The sequence below is a fragment of the Aulonocara sp. 'chitande type north' Nkhata Bay genome, unplaced genomic scaffold, assembly GCF_057382095.1.
Source record: "Aulonocara sp. 'chitande type north' Nkhata Bay isolate Kocher_YH1m ecotype deep benthic unplaced genomic scaffold, A_spYH_male_GT1.1 unmapped_scaffold_20, whole genome shotgun sequence".
Lineage (NCBI taxonomy): Eukaryota > Metazoa > Chordata > Actinopteri > Cichliformes > Cichlidae > Aulonocara > Aulonocara sp. 'chitande type north' Nkhata Bay.
Genome location: NW_028234352.1, coordinates 1,423,523 through 1,442,503, shown reverse-complemented (window position 1 = coordinate 1,442,503; position 18,981 = coordinate 1,423,523). Strand labels below are relative to the sequence as shown.

Here is an 18,981-nt window from a genome sequence, read left to right as displayed (position 1 = left end):
TACTTAGTTATAGAATATTCACAACATACTTCATACCGTGTACATTATAACATACCATAATAGACCCATTTCTGTAATATACTTACATATCTATACTATTGCTAATATATATTGTAATATACCTATATCACTAAAGCACTTCTGGATGGATGCAAACTGCATTTCGTTGCCCTGTACCTGTGCATGTGCAATGACAATAAAGTTGAATTCTATTCTAATTCTATTCTATTTATTTCTACTTACATTTCATTCTGGGAAAAATGGGGATTACTTTGAAAACAGGAACTATTTTCCCCAAAAATCAGCCCTGGATTAGTAAATCACTCCAACATGTTCTCAGGCAGAAGAAGCTGTCTTGTTATGAGGGAGAGAAGAAAAGCAGCTAAAATCAGGTGTAAAAGTAAAGCAGAGGATGAGCTGAATAAAGGACACTCAAGGCTGGCTTGGAAAGGAATGAAGTCCATGGTGGGGATGCAGAACAAGGAGCAAAGATGAATGTGATGCTGAATCAGCAGAAGACTTGGACTCATTGGATTCCAGCTTCTTTTTTTTTATTGACATTTTAGAATCACTATACAATACCATCAACTTCAGCTATCTTTCAGTACATATATTTTTTTTTTCTATATTTAAACAACTAAAATATCCATACAATAAGAATGAAAGAAGAAGAAGAAAAGAAAAAGAAGCAAAACAGGAAACAACATAAATAAAAAATACATAAGGAAAAAGAAAAAGGAAAGAAAAATAAATAAATAAATATAGGGAGTGTGTTTTTGTTTCCATTAATGTAACTAATTTTTCCTCTAGTCTTCTAGTAGTTAACAAAGTCAAAATCTAATGCAAAAGCAAAAACTAATTAGTCTGCCTTCCTCCATTACCACACATAAAGCTGTTAATCCTTTATATGTCCAATCTTTCAATCTGGTGTCCAATTTATTTGGAGCAAAATGTGTGTCATATGCACACCACTTAAGAACTGCTATATCCTCTTCTAGTTTATATTCTTTTATTACTGTTTCCCAAATTTTAAAAGTCAACTTGATCCATGGATTTTCAATAGTTTTTATTGAATTTTGCAAGCTTCTGTCTGCTATAATAGCTTATATGGGGATGGAGGTCAGACTCTCCTCAATAACTTTCCATTGAGCGTCATATGAAGGATTACATCAGCATATCATAGGCCTTAATTGTGCTGCCCAATAATATTCCCTAAGAGAAGGTAAGCCCCACCCCCTTTTCCTTTGTTAAGTTGTAGGGTTTTAAATCTAATTCGGGGCCTTTTTCCTTGCCATATGTATCTTGACAAAATTTTATCCCATTCATTAAACTGTTTCTGGTTAATTTCTATTGGTAATGTTTGAAATAAATATAATAATTTAGGAAGAATATTAATTTTAATTGAGTCTATTCTCGAATATAAACTTAAATATGGAATTAGATTCCATCTCGCTATATGTTCCTTAATTTTTTTCTGTATTGGTAAATAATTCCGTTCTAATAGTTCTGTAAGATCCTTAGGTATTATGACTCCTAGATATTTAAAGTACTCTGTTTGCCATGCTAATTGATACTTATTTTTAATTTCTTCTGATGGAATATAGTTGTACTTAAGCAATTGTGTTTTACTCATATTAACCCTATATCCAGATAGTCGACCAAAGTATTCAAATGATTGCATTAATTTAGGTAAAGAGTTTGATGGTTGACCCAAAAATATTAAAATATCATCTGCATAGCAGGCTAATTTATGCTCCTTTTCATGGATATTAATACCTTCTACTTCTTTATTTTGTCTTATATATTGAGCCAATGGTTCCAGATATAACGCAAATAATAATGGTGAGCACGCACAGCCCTGCCTTGTTCCTCTTTGCTGCTTAATACTATTTGATAGGTAGCCATTAATTTTAATCCTTGCCGTAGGGTTATCATAAAGTGCCTGTATTGTCTTAATTATATTTTCGTGAAAGCCAAATGTATGCAAGACTCGGTAAAGAAAATTCCAATTAACTGAATCGAATGATTTTTCTGCATCGATACTGATTACCATTGCTTCTATTTTATTCTTTTGAATATGATTAATAATTTGTAATGTCCGTCGTACATTATCTTGTATTTGGCGCTCTCGAATAAAACCTGTTTGATCATTATGAATTAGATTAGGTAAGAACTTTTCTAATCGTCGAGCCATGATAGATGTGAACAGCTTGTAATCTGTATTAAGAACACATATTGGTCTATATGACGCACATTCTAATTTATCCTTGTTTTCTTTTGGGATGGCAGAGATAATTGCTTCTTTGCAGCTAGAAGGTACTTGAGCCTTCTTTAGGATCCAATTCATTGTTAGAAGCATCACTGGTATTAATTCTTCTTTTAGCTCCTTGTACCATTCTGCCGTATATCCATCTGATCCTGGAGATTTATTTCTGTTAACTTTACTTATTGCTATTCTTAGTTCCTTTTCTGTTATATCTTCAATCAAAGTTTTATTCTGTTCTTCATTCAGTACTGGTAAATCAAGAGAATCTAAAAAACTGTTAATTTCAACTATACTACTCTCTGTGTTATTAGCATACAGAGTCTTATAAAATGTTTCAAATGCACTCTGAACTTCTATTGGTTTATTTTTTATTAGTTTTGTCACTGGATGTTTAATTTTGTGAACTGTATTATCTGCTATTTTCTTTTTTAGTTTCCAGGCTAATACATTCTTTGCTTTTGATCCTCCCTCATAATACCTTTGTTTAAGAAACATTAATTTTTTTTAAATTTCATATGTGGTCAAATCATTTATTTCATTTCTTGTTTTCCTAATTTCCTCCAATATATCCTGAGATGTTTTTCTTTCATGCCTTTTCTCTAATTCTTATTTTGTAGCTCTTCTAATTTCTTATTTCTCATCTTTTTCTTATAAGAGGATATTGCTATAATTTTCCCTCTCAGGACAGCTTTTAAGGCATCCCACAGTATAGGACGAGACACCTCACCATTGTCATTAGTTTCCATATAGAAGTGAATCTCTTTCTTAATTTGTCCTTTAAAGTGAGGATCATTCAGTAAGCTTGAATTTAATTTCCAATTATTGAGTTTTGGTTGCACGTTTAAATCAACAGACAGGTATACTGGTGCATGATCGCTTAACTCAATTGTTCCAATTGCACAAGTGTTTATTTTATCTTTATTTTTCCCAAAAGTTATGAAATAATCTATTTGTTCTGTCCTCACTAAGCGTTGTCCTCGTGAACGTAGACTCAGCTATACAGACAGCTAAACACTCTCCTAATCAAAATCCAGGGAACAGGCCAATGTGTTGAGTTGGATGATTTAATAAGGAAAAAGTGTGAAACTGTTGACAAAACCAGAAATAAACCAATAAAAATGTTGCATCAACATACAGTATAACAAACACATATTCAAAAATATGAACGCAATATTTATCTGCTTAGTGAGTGCCCGAATAAAACATCAAATGAAATCACACTCATGATCAAAACGTTAAAGAAACCACATGGCAAGTGAGCTAGCTTAACCTTACTAGCTTAGGTTATATACATATTCAAATTAAATTCTAACTACAAACTATATCACGCCTTCACAACAAATAATAATGCACACAAGTTGTCTCAGTGATAACAAACAATATTACTCACAGATGATGCCGTTTATCAACTTGTGAAGGCATGGATGGCAACAGATTAACGGAGGTGAAACTGCCTCTGGCTAGATCTTACAGAGTAAAAAAAATACACAAAAACAACCACAAGAGGGCAAACTGCTGCAGAACAGAAAATGCCTAATGCCAGCACACTATTCTTGTGTATAACGAGTGCGGTGAGGAAAAATAAGTATAATCCCTTTGGTAGGGATGCAAGTCTCTCCATATATCAATTAGTCCCACCTCCTTCATCAATGTATTTGTTAGGTATTTTAGTACCATGGGAGCATTTACTGGATATTGTTTTATAGTGACATTATGCAGGAAAACTCTGTCATTCAATAAGGCCCCTTTTGTTTTAGTTATTTTTCTCTTTGACCCAAGAATTGATGTGTGAGAATCACAGGCTGGTACAAGGTTGAAATACCACAGAGATCACTCCCTCAGCTACATTAGTTTCTTAATCTTTTAGACGCCTGTTGAAGGCCAAATGGTTTGTTTCAGATTTCACTAATGTAAGAACTCTTCGTTTTGTGCCTTGAAAATATGTCGCTGAGATAATCACAATTGTAGCTGAACTAATAAACTACACAAAGGATGCTTCTTCACCCAAGGGCAGGAAGACGCTGCCTTATCTTGGTCTGTACTGGTTTAAACTGATAATCTGCTGTCTCATGAATTTTACCCTCTATATAAACTGTTGTACTTGTGAATAAAGTTGAGTCACTTTGGGAAGACAATCTAAAGCAGTCTCTGTTTTCTTGTTCTCCCAAGCTGCTCCCGAGCTGCTCGTACTAACACGCTGAATGGCATGCTTGAACATTACTTGAGAATATATTTGACTGTGTTACAGACTAAGGGACATTCTCTGCTGATAGGTGAAGGTACATTCTCTGCTGATAGACGTCCACGCCTCGGAGGAAGCCGATCCACGGAGTAGGCCCTGGAAACAGTTTCCTTCAATTTTGGTGTCAGAAGTGGGATCCTGACGAAGGTAGGCACGTGTCTTTTATTTTATAAGACTGTGTTATGCCTTTCTCAGTGATCCACATAGAAACGGGATACGCTGACGAGGCCTTCTTCAGTGGCCCACATAGTAACAAGTGGGATACACTGAGGAGCCTTCTTTAGTGGCCCACATAGAAACACAGGAAGTTGCCTGTTGTTTTGTAAATAAAAGCAGAAAGGACACAGGAAGTTGCCTGCTGTCATAAACTAAGAAGTTGCTCACCAGCAGAAAGGACACAGGAAGTTGCCTGGGGTCATAAAACGAGAAGTTGCTCGTTAAAAAGTGAGAAGTTGCTCACTAAAAACATAAAATTGCTAGCAAAAAAATCAAGTAACCTCAGGTGTGCCACAGCAAAAATAGAAACTAACTTAAATCCTTCAAAGCGTCTAAACCCCTCTGGAAATCACTGACCATGGGTCAGAATAATTCAAAGACCTTAGACGGGTCCGATAAAAAATCAAAATTAACTGTAAAACCGAAAAAAATAAAATATAAAATCACAAATAGCGGCTCAGTACGACTCCCACTTCCGGTTACGTTTAACCCACGCTCGCGAATCAATGAAGACTTCCATGATTACGTAGCCAGAACATGCGGAAGTGCTTACGTGACTGATTTCGTCTCGAACTTAAGAACTATAACTTTAATGCATCCTAATGTATTTCCGGAGCCCTATCCCGAGCGATTATCGCCAGAAAACAGGTCAGTAGAAATGTTAAATACTATTTGTGATAAGGAAAGTAGGCTGATTAAAAAGTCCTGTAAAAAATATATGATAGAATGTCGTGATGTGACCAATCGCATGCTACCACTATGGAAAAAAGGACCCGAGCCAGACGTAAATGCTTTAAATCAAGCCAGTGTAGGCTCTAGTAAATCCACTGCAGAAAAAACTAGCCTTATATGCCCATCCGTTCAACCTACGGCTCCGCCGCCTTATGATGAAAAAACAGAATTAATAGCTGCTGCAGCGGCTGCACGTCATCAGCGCGTATATCCTGATTTAACAGCAGAATCCCAAAAGAGTGAGGAAGGCACTGAAATGACACCTAAATCAGAAGAAGATGACTGGTTTAACCTAGATCAAAGACAGGAACGAGAATACACTGAACGAGAAAGAGAGTTACAGGAACATAAAAAGCAAACAAAACAGTTAATGACAGAGTGTGAGGAAATCATGAAAGATCCTTTAACTGAACGTACGGAAGCCGAACTGCAGGAAGCCGTTTCTGTCATAGATAATCATGTTCAGCGCCACACTAGAGTAGCGAATGGTTTAACTGTGCCAAAAGCAATAACTAACACCAGAAATTTAATAAGGAACTACTTAAAGCAGAAAAAAGAGGAAAAAACTCAAGAGGGCCCCCACAAAAACACCCGTTATAAAGAAAAGCAGGGATCACAATTTAATGACGTCAGCACCTCCCTCCCGTTCATGATAATAGGGGACATGTGTTGCATTCAACCCCCTAAAATTTCAGAGTTAGCAGCAACCATTAAAGAACTTCCCGATCCTCTACAAAATCCTACAGCCTTTGTTTCTGCATTACAGAGAAGTACCAGATACCACCACTTGGGTGGGCCTGACTATAGATATATATTATGTCAACGAATCCCAGGTGTGACTGAATCTCAGCTTATTGAAGAAGTAGAGGAACTAGACCCTAAAAATGACCAAGCAGCCAACACCACCTCGTTTTTGTGGATAAATGATGACAAAATCACAGCCTTTTTTCAAAATCTAAAGAGATTTCTGCTCACAATGTCTAGAGATAAAATTGATTTAAATGCAGTAACCATGTGTAAGCAAAAGCCAGATGAATCCATTCTAGTGTTTATGAAACGTTTCACACACTGCTGGACTAATGAGGCATGCATGCCTGAAGGAGGAAATGATCAGATTTTCATAACAACATTCTTAAACAATATTCATCCAGAATGTTCACAACTATTGAAGCTGACTGCCACTGATAATCTCTATGACATGAAAATAAAGAACTTTATCACACTTGTCAAAACAAAAGCTGGTGCAGATCTTTTTCCCAACAGCACGAAGGCTAAAACTGTTAAGATGTTGTTGAACTTTGATGTTGAAGGCTCAGAGGAAAGTGAAAAAATGATGTATGCAGGGGCCCCGCCCCCTCAACAAGCGCAGCAGGGAGATTTCAGAAGGAGAGATAGGAGTGGAGACATATGTTTTTATTGTGGAATAATAGGACACTGGAGGAGGGAATGCAAATCAGCAGCAGGTAGATCTCAACCACAAAACACAGGACCAGCTCCTGCCACTAGGCGTCAGCAGAACTCTTACAGACAAGGTAACTGGCAACGCAGACAGGAATCACATCAAAGAAATGGCCCCTTTGCACTTAGGCAGCAACCTTATAATCCACATTTTAATCCCCACCCATATGATAACGAAAGACTGGACCAACAATAGGGAGGCCCAGGTGATGATGAGGGACAGTGTGAAGCACTACACACGATGCTGCATTTGCAATTGTCCCGTAACACAGAAAGCTTGCCCATGTTAGATATAGAGATAGGTGAAAAGATTTATTCCTTTTTAGTTGACAGTGGAGCCACTAAAAGTTCACTGTCTGGAAAATTCTATAGTGGGCCTGTTTCCTCTGTGTGCATCAACACCATGGGAATAAACGGAACTCTAGTGCAATGCCCCAAAACTCATTCTCTAAAAACACGCTGGGGCCCAAAACCAGATGAAATTACATATCATCCATTCATAATTATTCCAAACTCGCCTGTGAATCTATTAGGCAGAGATTTAATGGCAAAAATGAACTTGTGTATTTCATTTAACACAAAGGGTGAAATGTTTGCAGATACTGATAACAGCTATGTTTTCTCTGCCCTATGCACCGACACCATGGAGAAGGAACATCCTCTGTGTCAGCTGGACGCCTCAGCGGAGAATGAACTCAATATCCATCTGACTGGTATCCCACGTCACACTCTGTGTCAAAAACATGTGCAAACACCGTTACCAGGTAGCCCCATGCCTGGAAGCCACATATTTGTTTCTCTCACACTGTTCAACAACATGATAACTGCTCACACCAGTGAAGGCCAAACAGTGGTTTTGTCACATAACTCAGACATAGGCTATGACATCACTGCACCATGTCAACACATAAATCTAACCTACCCCATACACTGTACTATCTCTGCTGTCACATTGCCAGCTGAATATCAAAACATGACATTATGGTCAAGAGGTGAGAATGATGTAGGATTTATTGACTGTACACCTTATCATGCTCAGCTGAAAAACAACAAGCCGGTATATGTCAAGCAATAGGTATTTTAGTACCATGGTAGCATTTACTGGATATTGTTTTATAGTGACATTATGCAGGAAAACTCTGTCATTCAATAAGGCCCCTTTTGTTTTAGTTATTTTTCTCTTTGACCCAAGAATTGATGTGTGAGAATCACAGGCTGGTACAAGGTTGAAATACCACAGAGATCACTCCCTCAGCTACATTAGTTTCTTAATCTTTTAGACGCCTGTTGAAGGCCAAATGGTTTGTTTCAGATTTCACTAATGTAAGAACTCTTCGTTTTGTGCCTTGAAAATATGTCGCTGAGATAATCACAATTGTAGCTGAACTAATAAACTACACAAAGGATGCTTCTTCACCCAAGGGCAGGAAGACGCTGCCTTATCTTGGTCTGTACTGGTTTAAACTGATAATCTGCTGTCTCATGAATTTTACCCTCTATATAAACTGTTGTACTTGTGAATAAAGTTGAGTCACTTTGGGAAGACAATCTAAAGCAGTCTCTGTTTTCTTGTTCTCCCAAGCTGCTCCCGAGCTGCTCGTACTAACACGCTGAATGGCATGCTTGAACATTACTTGAGAATATATTTGACTGTGTTACAGACTAAGGGACATTCTCTGCTGATAGGTGAAGGTACATTCTCTGCTGATAGACGTCCACGCCTCGGAGGAAGCCGATCCACGGAGTAGGCCCTGGAAACAGTTTCCTTCAGTATTTATATTCTTAATTAATGTTTTAGTATTCTGTGCTTTTCTATTGGAAATATCTAGCTTTGGTTGTAGATGTATATTTAAATCTCCTCCGCAAATTAGGAAACCTACTGTCTCTGTTACCATCACATCTATAATTTTCTTAAAGAAATAAATATCGCTTCCAGGGGGTGCATATATATTTAACAACGTGTCTGGGTTCCCCTCAATGTTTCCCCTTACCAAAATATAACGTCCCTCTTTATCACTTATCTCGGATATTTTTTCAAAGAGTAATTTGCTTGATAACAGGATAGCCACTCCTCTCCTTCGCCCAGTTTTATAGGAAGAGGAGAAACTGTTGTATAACCCATTCTTTTCAGTTTTTCATGCTCCTTACAGTCTAGATGGGTTTCCTGTAGATACACTATTTGTACTTGTTCTTTCTTCATTTTAGTTAAAATTTTATTACGTTTAATTGGATTCGACAGGCCATTTACATTATATGATATGATTTTTACCTTATCTTTAAGCATACCCTTACTATTTGAATATTATTAATGTAACAACGACATGTACCATCAGACCACTCCCTAAACATACATAAGCAAACATTAATATTAACATTAAAGCTGTATAAAACAACAGCTACAGAAATAAGCTTTATTTGGTCAAAGAAAAAAAAAAAAAGACTTCCAACTGTGGGGTCCCCGATATGACCCTAAGTAAGCCCCGATAACAGAGGGGGCTTCGAGGGGGGCCTCTCTCACCTCTATGTGAGACAGGGCCTTCCTTAGCCAGCAGGCCAATGTCCATTCTACTAATAGCATAGGTAGCACGTCCGCCTATTTTCAATTTCTGCATTGCCACTTCAGTATATTATTTCGAGATAAGAAGTCTTTACCAGTGTATATGGCTATAGCTTGATTCCAGCTTTGATATCATTGATTTCAATGAAGAGCTTTGTGATTGTAGCAAAGGGCTGGTAGCTCTGAGAGTCCCACTGATGAGGCGTTTGTGAAGGTTCGCAGTTATCTAAAGAGCTTAGAAAAAAAGGCATCTGGACTTCTTTAAGTTTTTTGAAGACGTTTCGCCTTTCACCTCTCATCCAAGAAGCTTCTTTATTTCTAGGGTCAAATGGTGGAGAGTCCCAGATTAGCCTGTGTACAAACAGACTTCAGCCATATGAGAGTGAGTGTGAGTGAAAGAGAGCACACACAGGACACTCTGATCTCTGAATGTGTGTGACGCAGTGAAAAAGAGGATTGTACTGGATATACTGTGACTGACAAACAGAGTTTAAAGAGAAAGGTGTTTGGATTAAAATGGATTATGCTAAAGTGAACGTGCTAATGAAATCTGAACTGACTGAAATGTGAAGTGAAGATAATTCAGATGTAAAAGAGAGAAACTGATAATAAGGTGGGGCTGGAGATCAGTGAAGGGCATGTAAACACCTGATTGGTTGAGTAGATATCAGATCGACAGTTTCACAGTTTTCCCTGTGGATTATAACTTTAAGAAGATGTGACATTCATCAAGGAATCCTGCTCTCCGGATTATTTCCATGAACACTGAGCTGGATCACATCTACAGTGCTGGAAGTGCCCGTCTCACCACCAACCTCTCTGTGCACATTCACTTTTCAACCCTTTGTGAGACACTAAAGGTGTAAATCTGAGTATTTATCTATGTTAGTGCGAACACCTCTAATAGGTTGGTTTAGTCTTTCCAAGTCATATCTTCCCTTAGATCTGCGGTCCAGGCTCCTAAAATCATCCTAGTTTTACAAGCACTACAATCTAGAGGAGAGCTGCACTAACAGGTGTGACTGATGAGATCTGACCTGCAAGGATACTCATGTTTATGTGTGTCAGGACAAGCAGGGAAGACCTGGACATCAACTCTGTCAGGCTGCCTGAGTCCTCTCACCCACATCAGCTCAGAACTCTGCATTATCTACTGAGTCAGACTCAGAGGATCAGGGATCAGAAGTTCTACAAAGAGTAGAACCAGACTTCCTGTATAGAGGTGTGTGGGCCTACTGATCCACAGTGTCAGCACAACTTTCACATCATATTCATCTCAGCACTAGTAAAACATGTGACTGACCTCAGAGTTTCAAATCGACATCGTGGATTCTCCAGAAGAACACACAGCTGCTTCACTCCTGAATCCTGCAGGTTGTTGTAGGTTCCACTCAGGTCCAGCACTCTGGGATACGAGGGGTTGGACTTCAGCGCTGCTGCCAGATAATCACAGCTGATCTCTGACAAACCACAGTCCTTCAATCTGAATAAAAAATGAAAGATGTAAGTTTATTAGACAAAGTGCTTGAAATCATTCAGTGTTTCATCATCTGTTCAGAGCTGAAGAAGGTTCAGAATGTAGAAGTTTAGAAAATGGAAACTCCAAACAGCCGAAGCCAACAGGAAGCAGCTTCAAACAACCAAGAGAAAAAAATGAATTTTTCACATTGAAGTCGTACATTTATCATAAAGTTGTCAAGTTTTGCCGTGTGAAATAACAAAACTGAACAGGAATCCTCAGAGTTGAACCCTCTGCACAGAGGTTCAGGTTCCTGTTCAGGTCCCAAAGTGCAGAACAACAAGGTTTCAAACAGCTTTGTTCCAGCAGCATCAGCCACAGAAATGCAGAGATAATTCTTTGGATCTCTTGGTTGTGTTGTATGATGCTGTGTTTGCATATCTGGTGTCTGTGTTGCTTTGTGAGGACGGATCATTTACTGCAGCTCCAGATAAACAGAGCTGGACCTGAACCTGGTAGCTTCACTTAGAAGACACTTGTGACGGGAACGTCAGGTCAAAAAAGTGCCCCTCCGACAGCCAAACCCATCTGTTCTCTGATTGGATAGTTACATTTGTGATTGACATGACATTGACCAATCAGATGAAAGGAAGAAAAATAGGGTCAAAATTCGTACTTGTAACTTGCAGGGGTTTTTTTTTTGGCTAAGTCCACACACAAATCTTTTTTACACACACACAAATCTTTTTTACACATACAAAGTTTTTTTCACGCACACACAAATCTTTTTTACACACACACAAATCTTTTTTACACACACACACAAATCTTTTTTACACACACACAATTTTTTTTCACGCACACACAAATTCTTTTTACACATACAAATCCTGATTTACAATTACAAAATATTTATGACCACATTTTGAGCCCATACAAATGTTCTGCAGACGAGTCCATGCGCTCACAATAAAGCTCAGTGTGGACGACGCTGTGCACGCTCCAATGCTGATTGGTTAGAAAGTGGGCGGGAACAGGGAAGAGAGCGACAGCAGTGTTCAGCACAAACACGAAGGACCAAAGAAGAAGAACATGACAAGCTCAGATGGAGGCTGCAGTGGACACTTTTCATTGTTTTAACATTCGCTTTCACTTCAGCTTCACCAACAACAGCACAAGCAGAGCAGCCCACTGACTGCGTGGCCGTGACGGCGCCCCCTGGTGACTGTAAACCACTACAACATGTAGACGGCCGTCTGCTGCTCATTTCTTTACCACCATCACAGGAGCTCTTTATCATGTTCTACACTCTCATTGGTTCTTTGTGTGCTTGTTTTTTACAACAGTAGTCATTGTGATTGTTCAAAGAAGACAGTCAGCTGTGACTAAATGTAGCTCCTACAGCAGTGATTGGAATAACTACTGAAGCTAATCCAGTATCAAAGCTCAGGAATCAGCAGCTCCCACCTCGTTTTCTTTGAACAACTATTTTTAGCTGCTGTGTTTTTGTGTTTCTGCGGACCTCAGACATCCTGCTGCTCTGGAGAACTGAAGCTCTAAAGGCTTCAGCCTTTATCTCCAAGAAACAAAGCTGATCATGGAGACCCAGCAGGTCAGCTGATCTGTGGACAGCACCAGCATCTTTAAGTAAGTCTGAGAGGTGAGCAGTCTTTGGAAGCCTTTACTGTCTGATAGTCTCAGAGCAGGATTTGGATCATTATTTGGCTTTTCTTCTATTATTATGTTTAGTTTCTGCTTCACAGATATTCTCTGAGATGTTCTCTGAAATGTTTCCCACTGTTGGACAAACTTTCACAGTTTCTTCATAAAGGAGATCTCCTGTGCAGTCCATCTGCCTCATAACTTTTGCACTGTCCACTTCCTGCTGTGACAAAACAAATTTCCCACGTGTGGGACTAATAAAGGTTATCTTATCTTATCTTATCTGTGATAATATGTTAAACACTGAATCAGAATCAGAATCAGAAAGAATCAGAAAGGTTTTATTGCCAAATGTTGAGCAGGTTTACAACATTAGGAAATTGCTGCGGTGCTTCAGTGCAAACATGCTGTCATAAAAAATATAAAAATAAGAATAAGAATTAAAAGTGCTAAGTACATAGATATATACATGATATATACATGAGTGCAGGTGGTGATCAGTGCCAAACATGGAATGATGCAGTGAACACAGCGTAGGGTCATGTGTTAGTGGCGGGAACAGTCATACGGTTATTGTTCATGTGTCCAACAGCAGAGGGGAAGAAACTGTTCTTATGGCGAGAGGTTCTGGTGCGAATGGACCGGAGCCTCCTGCCTGAGGGGAGCAGGTCAAACAGACTGTGTCCAGGGTGAGAAGGGTCAGCTGAGATCCGAGCTGCACGCCGCAGTGTCCTGGAGGTGTACAGGTCCTGCAGAGATGGGAGTCTGCAGCCAATCACCTTCTCAGCAGAGCACACAACACGCTGCAGTCTCTGTTTGTCCCTGATAGTGGCTCCAGCGTACCACACGGTGATGGAGGAGGTGAGGATGGACTCGATGATTGCAGTGTAGAATTGCATCATCGTCCATGTTGGCAGGTTGAATTTCTTCAGCTGCCTCAGGAAGTACATCCTCTGCTGGGCTTTCTTGATGACGGAGGTGATGGTGGGTTCCCACTTCAGGTCCTGGGTGATGGTGGTACCCAGGAAGCGGAATGAGTCCACAGAGGTGATGGGGGTGTCAGACAGGATGATGGGGGGGGAGTGGAGCTGTGTGCTTCCTGAAGTCCACAATAATCTCCACTGTCTTCTGGGCATTCAGCACCAGGTTGTTGTGGCTGCACCAAGACACCAGACGTTCAACCTCCCTCCTGTAGGCAGACTCATCCCCGTCCGAGATGAGTCCAATGACGGTGGTGTCATCTGCAAACTTGATTAGCTTGACAGACTGGAGGGTGGAGGTGCAGCAGTTGGTGTACAGGGAGAAGAGCAGAGGAGAAAGAACACAGCCCTGAGGGGAGCCGGTGCTGATGGTCCGGGAGTCCGAGACATTCTTTCCCAGCCTCACGTGCTGCTTCCTGTCCGTCAGGAAGTCAGTGATCCACCGGCAGATGGGATCAGGCACATTCATCTGGGAAAGCTTGTCTCGGAGATGGTCTGGAAGGATGGTGTTGAAGGCAGAGCTGAAGTCCACAAACAGGATCCTGGCGTAGGTTCCTGGGGAGTCCAGATGCTGCAGGATGAAGTGTAGGGCCATGTTGATGGCGTCATCTACAGACCTGTTGGCTCTGTATGCAAACTGCAGGGGATCCAGGAGGGGGCCCGTGAGGGTCTTGAGATGGGAGGAAACCAGGCGCTCAAATGACTTCATGACCACAGATGTCAGAGCCACGGGTCTGTAGTCATTTAGTCCAGTGATCCTAGGTTTCTTGGGGACAGGGATTATGGTAGAGGACTTGAAGCAGCCAGGCACATGACATGCCTGCAGTGAGGAGTTGAAGATGCCAGAAAACACTGGGGCCAGCTCGTTTGCACAGTGTCTGAGGGTGGCAGGAGACACGCCGTCTGGGCCGGGAGCTTTCCGAGCATTCAGACTCTTAAACTGCTTCCTCACATCTGCTTCATGAATATGAAGAGTTGTGGTGGGAGGAGGTGGTGTGAAATCCTCTTTTGTGTGGGGTGAGGAGGGGGGTGTTGTAGGTGAAGTGTTTGAAGGTGGTGATGGCTCTATGGAGGGGGGAGAGGTGGGGGAATTAGTGTCCAAAGTGCTTCTATTGTTGGGGCCGTTGGAGGTGTGAAGGCTGCCTGATGGCTCGTCAAAACGACAGTAGAAGTCGTTAAGGGTGTTGGCTAAGAGCGAGTCGTCAGTGGAGTGGGGGGTTTTAGGCTTGTAGTTGGTGATATTCCTAAAACCTTTCCACACAGAGGCCGAGTCATTCTCTGAGATCTGCTGCTGCATCTTCTCAGAGTGCTGATGTTTAGCAATGTCCACTTCCTTAGTGAACTTGTACTTGGCCTCTCTGTAGCAGTCCCTGTCTCCGCTTCTGAACGCCTTTCTCTTTTCCAGCCACAGCTTTTTGAGTTTAGGGGTGAACCAGGGTTTGTCATTGTTATAACGTGATGGCACAATGCTGTCCTCACAGAAGTGGATATAGGAGGTGACAGTGTCCGTAAACTCGTCCAAGCTGTTAGAAGCAGCCTTCATTGTGTCCCAGTCTGTAGACTCCAAACACGTGCGAAGCTCCTCCACAGCCTCGTTGCTCCACAGTTTTTTAGTCCTCACGACAGGTTTGGAGAGCTTCAGCCTCTGTCTGTACGCGGGGATTAGGTGGATAATGACGTGGTCAAAAAGTCCAAGTGAAGCGCGGGGCACCGCGCGATAGGCCCCGCTGATCGTGCTGTAACAGTGGTCTAATGTCCTCTCCTCTCTGGTCGGGCATTTAATATACTGCTTGTATTTGGGAAGCTCATGGCTCAGATTGGCTTTGTTAAAGTCCCCAAGAGCAATGATGAGAGAGTCCGGGAATGTCCGCTCCATGTGCAGTATCTGCTCCGCGAGTGCGCACTGAGCTGCCTGCGCATCTGCATCTGGCGGGATGTAAACAGCGGCCAGGATGAATGAAGCAAACTCCCGCGGAGAATAAAACGGTTTGCAGTGAATAAAAAGATATTCCAGAGAGGAAGAGCAGTGCTGAGCAATCACTGTTACATCTGTGCACCAGCCACTATTGATGTAGAAGCAGACACCTCCACCTTTGGTCTTACCAGAGAGAGAGGCCTGCCGGTCCGCGCGCAGCAGATGAAAGCCCTCCAGCTTTAGCGTGCTGTCCGGGATGTCCTCACTGAGCCACGACTCCGTAAAACATAAGACACAGGAGGAGGCAAAGTCTCTGTTCATGCTTCTCATCAGGGCCAGTTCGTCTATCTTATCCCTGAGTGAGCGTACATTAGAAAGGAAGATCCCAGGAAGAGCAGTTCGCAGTCCACGTCTCCTCAGACGCACGAGTGCGCCGGCTTGCTTACCTCTCTTTCGGCGTCTCACTTTCCTGGTCAGAGTCTGCAGTAAATCTGCCGCAGATGCGACAAATATTGGAAGAAAATCCACAGGTGTAGTAGTCCTGTAGTTAAGAAGCTCTTCTCTGGTGTAAGAATATCCAGAGGAGTGCCCAGACACAGAAGTTATGCACAGAATTATGATTCATATCTGAATGTACTGACTGTTAATTATTGATGAGAACATAATCAGTAAATATAAATATGTTTGAGTTTGGCTTTGATGAATCAGAATAAAAGTAATAAAATAATGATTTTAGAGACAGGCCTAACTCAGGCCAGCTGACAGCCTGTGTACAAACAGACTTCAGCCATATGAGAGTGAGTGTGAGTGAATGAGAGCACACACAGGACACTCTGATCTCTGAATGTGTGTGACGCAGTGAAAAAGAGGATTGTACTGGATATACTGTGACTGACAAACAGAGTTTAAAGAGAAAGGTGTTTGGATTAAAATGGATTATGCTAAAGTGAACGTGCTAATGAAATCTGAACTGACTGAAATGTGAAGTGAAGATAATTCATTATTTACTGAGTCAGACTCAGAGGATCAGGGATCAGAAGTTCTACAAAGAGTAGAACCAGACTTCCTGTATAGAGGTGTGTGGGCCTACTGATCCACAGTGTCAGCACAACTTTCACATCATATTCATCTCAGCACTAGTAAAACATGTGACTGACCTCAGAGTTTCAAATCGACATCGTGGATTCTCCAGAAGAACACACAGCTGCTTCACTCCTGAATCCTGCAGGTTGTTGTAGGTTCCACTCAGGTCCAGCACTCTGGGATACGAGGGGTTGGACTTCAGCGCTGCTGCCAGATAATCACAGCTGATCTCTGACAAATCACAGTCCTTCAATCTGAATAAAAAATTGAAAGATGTAAGTTTATTAGAAAAAGTGTGAGCTTGAAATCATTCAGTGTTTCATCATCTGTTCAGAGCTGAAGAAGGTTCAGAATGTAGAAGTTTAGAAAATGGAAACTCCAAACAGCTGAAGCCAACAGGAAGCAGCTTCAAACAAACAAGAGAAAAAAATGAATTTTTCACATTGACGTCGTACATTTATCATAAAGTTGTCAAGTTTTGCCGTGTGAAATAACAAAACTGAACAGGAATCCTCAGAGTTGAACCCTCTGCACAGAGGTTCAGGTTCCTGTTCAGGTCCCAAAGTGCAGAACAACAAGGTTTCAAACAGCTTCGTTCCAGCAGCATCAGCCACAGAAATGCAGAGATAATTCTTTGGATCTCTTGGTTGTGTTGTATGATGCTGTGTTTGCATATCTGGTGTCTGTGTTGCTTTGTGAGGACGGATCATTTACTGCAGCTCCAGATAAACAGAGCTGGACCTGAACCTGGTAGCTTCACTTAGAAGACACTTGTGACGGGAACGTCAGGTCAAAAAAGTGCCCCTCCGACAGCCAAACCCATCTGTTCTCTGATTGGATAGTTACATTTGTGATTGACATGACATTGACCAATCAGATGAAAGGAAGAAAAATAGGGTCAAAATTCGTACTTGTAACTTGCAGGGTTTTTTTTTTTGGCTAAGTCCACACACAAATCTTTTTTTACACACACAAATCTTTTTTACACACACACACAAATCTTTTTTTACACACACACAAATCTTTTTTACACACACACAAATCTTTTTTACACATACAAAGTTTTTTTCACGCACACACAAATCTTTTTTACACACACACAAATCTTTTTTACACACACACAAATCTTTTTTACACACACACACAAATCTTTTTTACACACACACAAATTTTTTTCACGCACACACAAATTCTTTTTACACATACAAATCCTGATTTACAATTACAAAATATTTATGACCACATTTTGAGCCCATACAAATGTTCTGCAGACGAGTCCATGCGCTCACAACAAAGCTCAGTGTGGACGACGCTGTGCACGCTCCAATGCTGATTGGTTAGAAAGTGGGCGGGAACAGGGAAGAGAGCGACAGCAGTGTTCAGCACAAACACGAAGGACCAAAGAAGAAGAACATGACAAGCTCAGATGGAGGCTGCAGTGGACACTTTTCATTGTTTTAACATTCGCTTTCACTTCAGCTTCACCAACAACAGCACAAGCAGAGCAGCCCACTGACTGCGTGGCCGTGACGGCGCCCCCTGGTGACTGTAAACCACTACAACATGTAGACGGCCGTCTGCTGCTCATTTCTTTACCACCATCACAGGAGCTCTTTATCATGTTCTACACTCTCATTGGTTCTTTGTGTGCTTGTTTTTTACAACAGTAGTCATTGTGATTGTTCAAAGAAGACAGTCAGCTGTGACTAAATGTAGCTCCTACAGCAGTGATTGGAATAACTACTGAAGCTAATCCAGTATCAAAGCTCAGGAATCAGCAGCTCCCACCTCGTTTTCTTTGAACAACTATTTTTAGCTGCTGTGTTTTTGTGTTTCTGCGGACCTCAGACATCCTGCTGCTCTGGAGAACTGAAGCTCTAAAGGCTTCAGCCTTTATCTCCAAGAAACAAAGCTGATCATGGAGACCCAGCAGGTCAGCTGATCTGTGGACAGCACCAGCATCTTTAAGTAAGTCTGAGAGGTGAGCAGTCTTTGGAAGCCTTTACTGTCTGATAGTCTCAGAGCAGGATTTGGATCATTATTTGGCTTTTCTTCTATTATTATGTTTAGTTTCTGCTTCACAGATATTCTCTGAGATGTTCTCTGAAATGTTTCCCACTGTTGGACAAACTTTCACAGTTTCTTCATAAAGGAGATCTCCTGTGCAGTCCATCTGTGATAATATGTTAAACACTGAATTATGATTCATATCTGAATGTACTGACTGTTAATTATTGATGAGAACATAATCAGTAAATATAAATATGTTTGAGTTTGGCTTTGATGAATCAGAATAAAAGTAATAAAATAATGATTTTAGAGACAGGCCTAACTCAGGCCAGCTGACAGCCTGTGTACAAACAGACTTCAGCCATATGAGAGTGAGTGTGAGTGAATGAGAGCACACACAG

General features: G+C 40.9%; 2 protein-coding genes across 4 annotated transcripts in view; both read right to left on the bottom strand.

The window, feature by feature from the left end:
* The window catches only part of LOC147300668 (NACHT, LRR and PYD domains-containing protein 12-like), a 355,313-nt gene that overhangs the window by 12,692 nt on the left and 323,640 nt on the right, over nt 1–18,981 (bottom strand). The window contains exons 9-10 of one of the 3 annotated variants that reach the window (XM_086284980.1): nt 16,645–16,824; nt 10,775–10,954 (exon numbers count right to left, since the gene is read on the bottom strand). The exons of 1 other annotated variant lie outside the window; for it this stretch is intronic. In XM_086284980.1, the coding sequence (XP_086141106.1) occupies nt 10,775–10,954; nt 16,645–16,824 (360 nt within the window). The remainder of the gene's footprint in view (nt 1–10,774; nt 10,955–16,644; nt 16,825–18,981) is intronic. One more of the 3 variants, XM_086284983.1, reaches the window with a different exon arrangement.
* LOC147300676 (NACHT, LRR and PYD domains-containing protein 3-like) overlaps nt 1–18,981 on the bottom strand; it is a 292,597-nt gene that overhangs the window by 212,334 nt on the left and 61,282 nt on the right. The gene's annotated exons all lie outside the window — the stretch shown is intronic.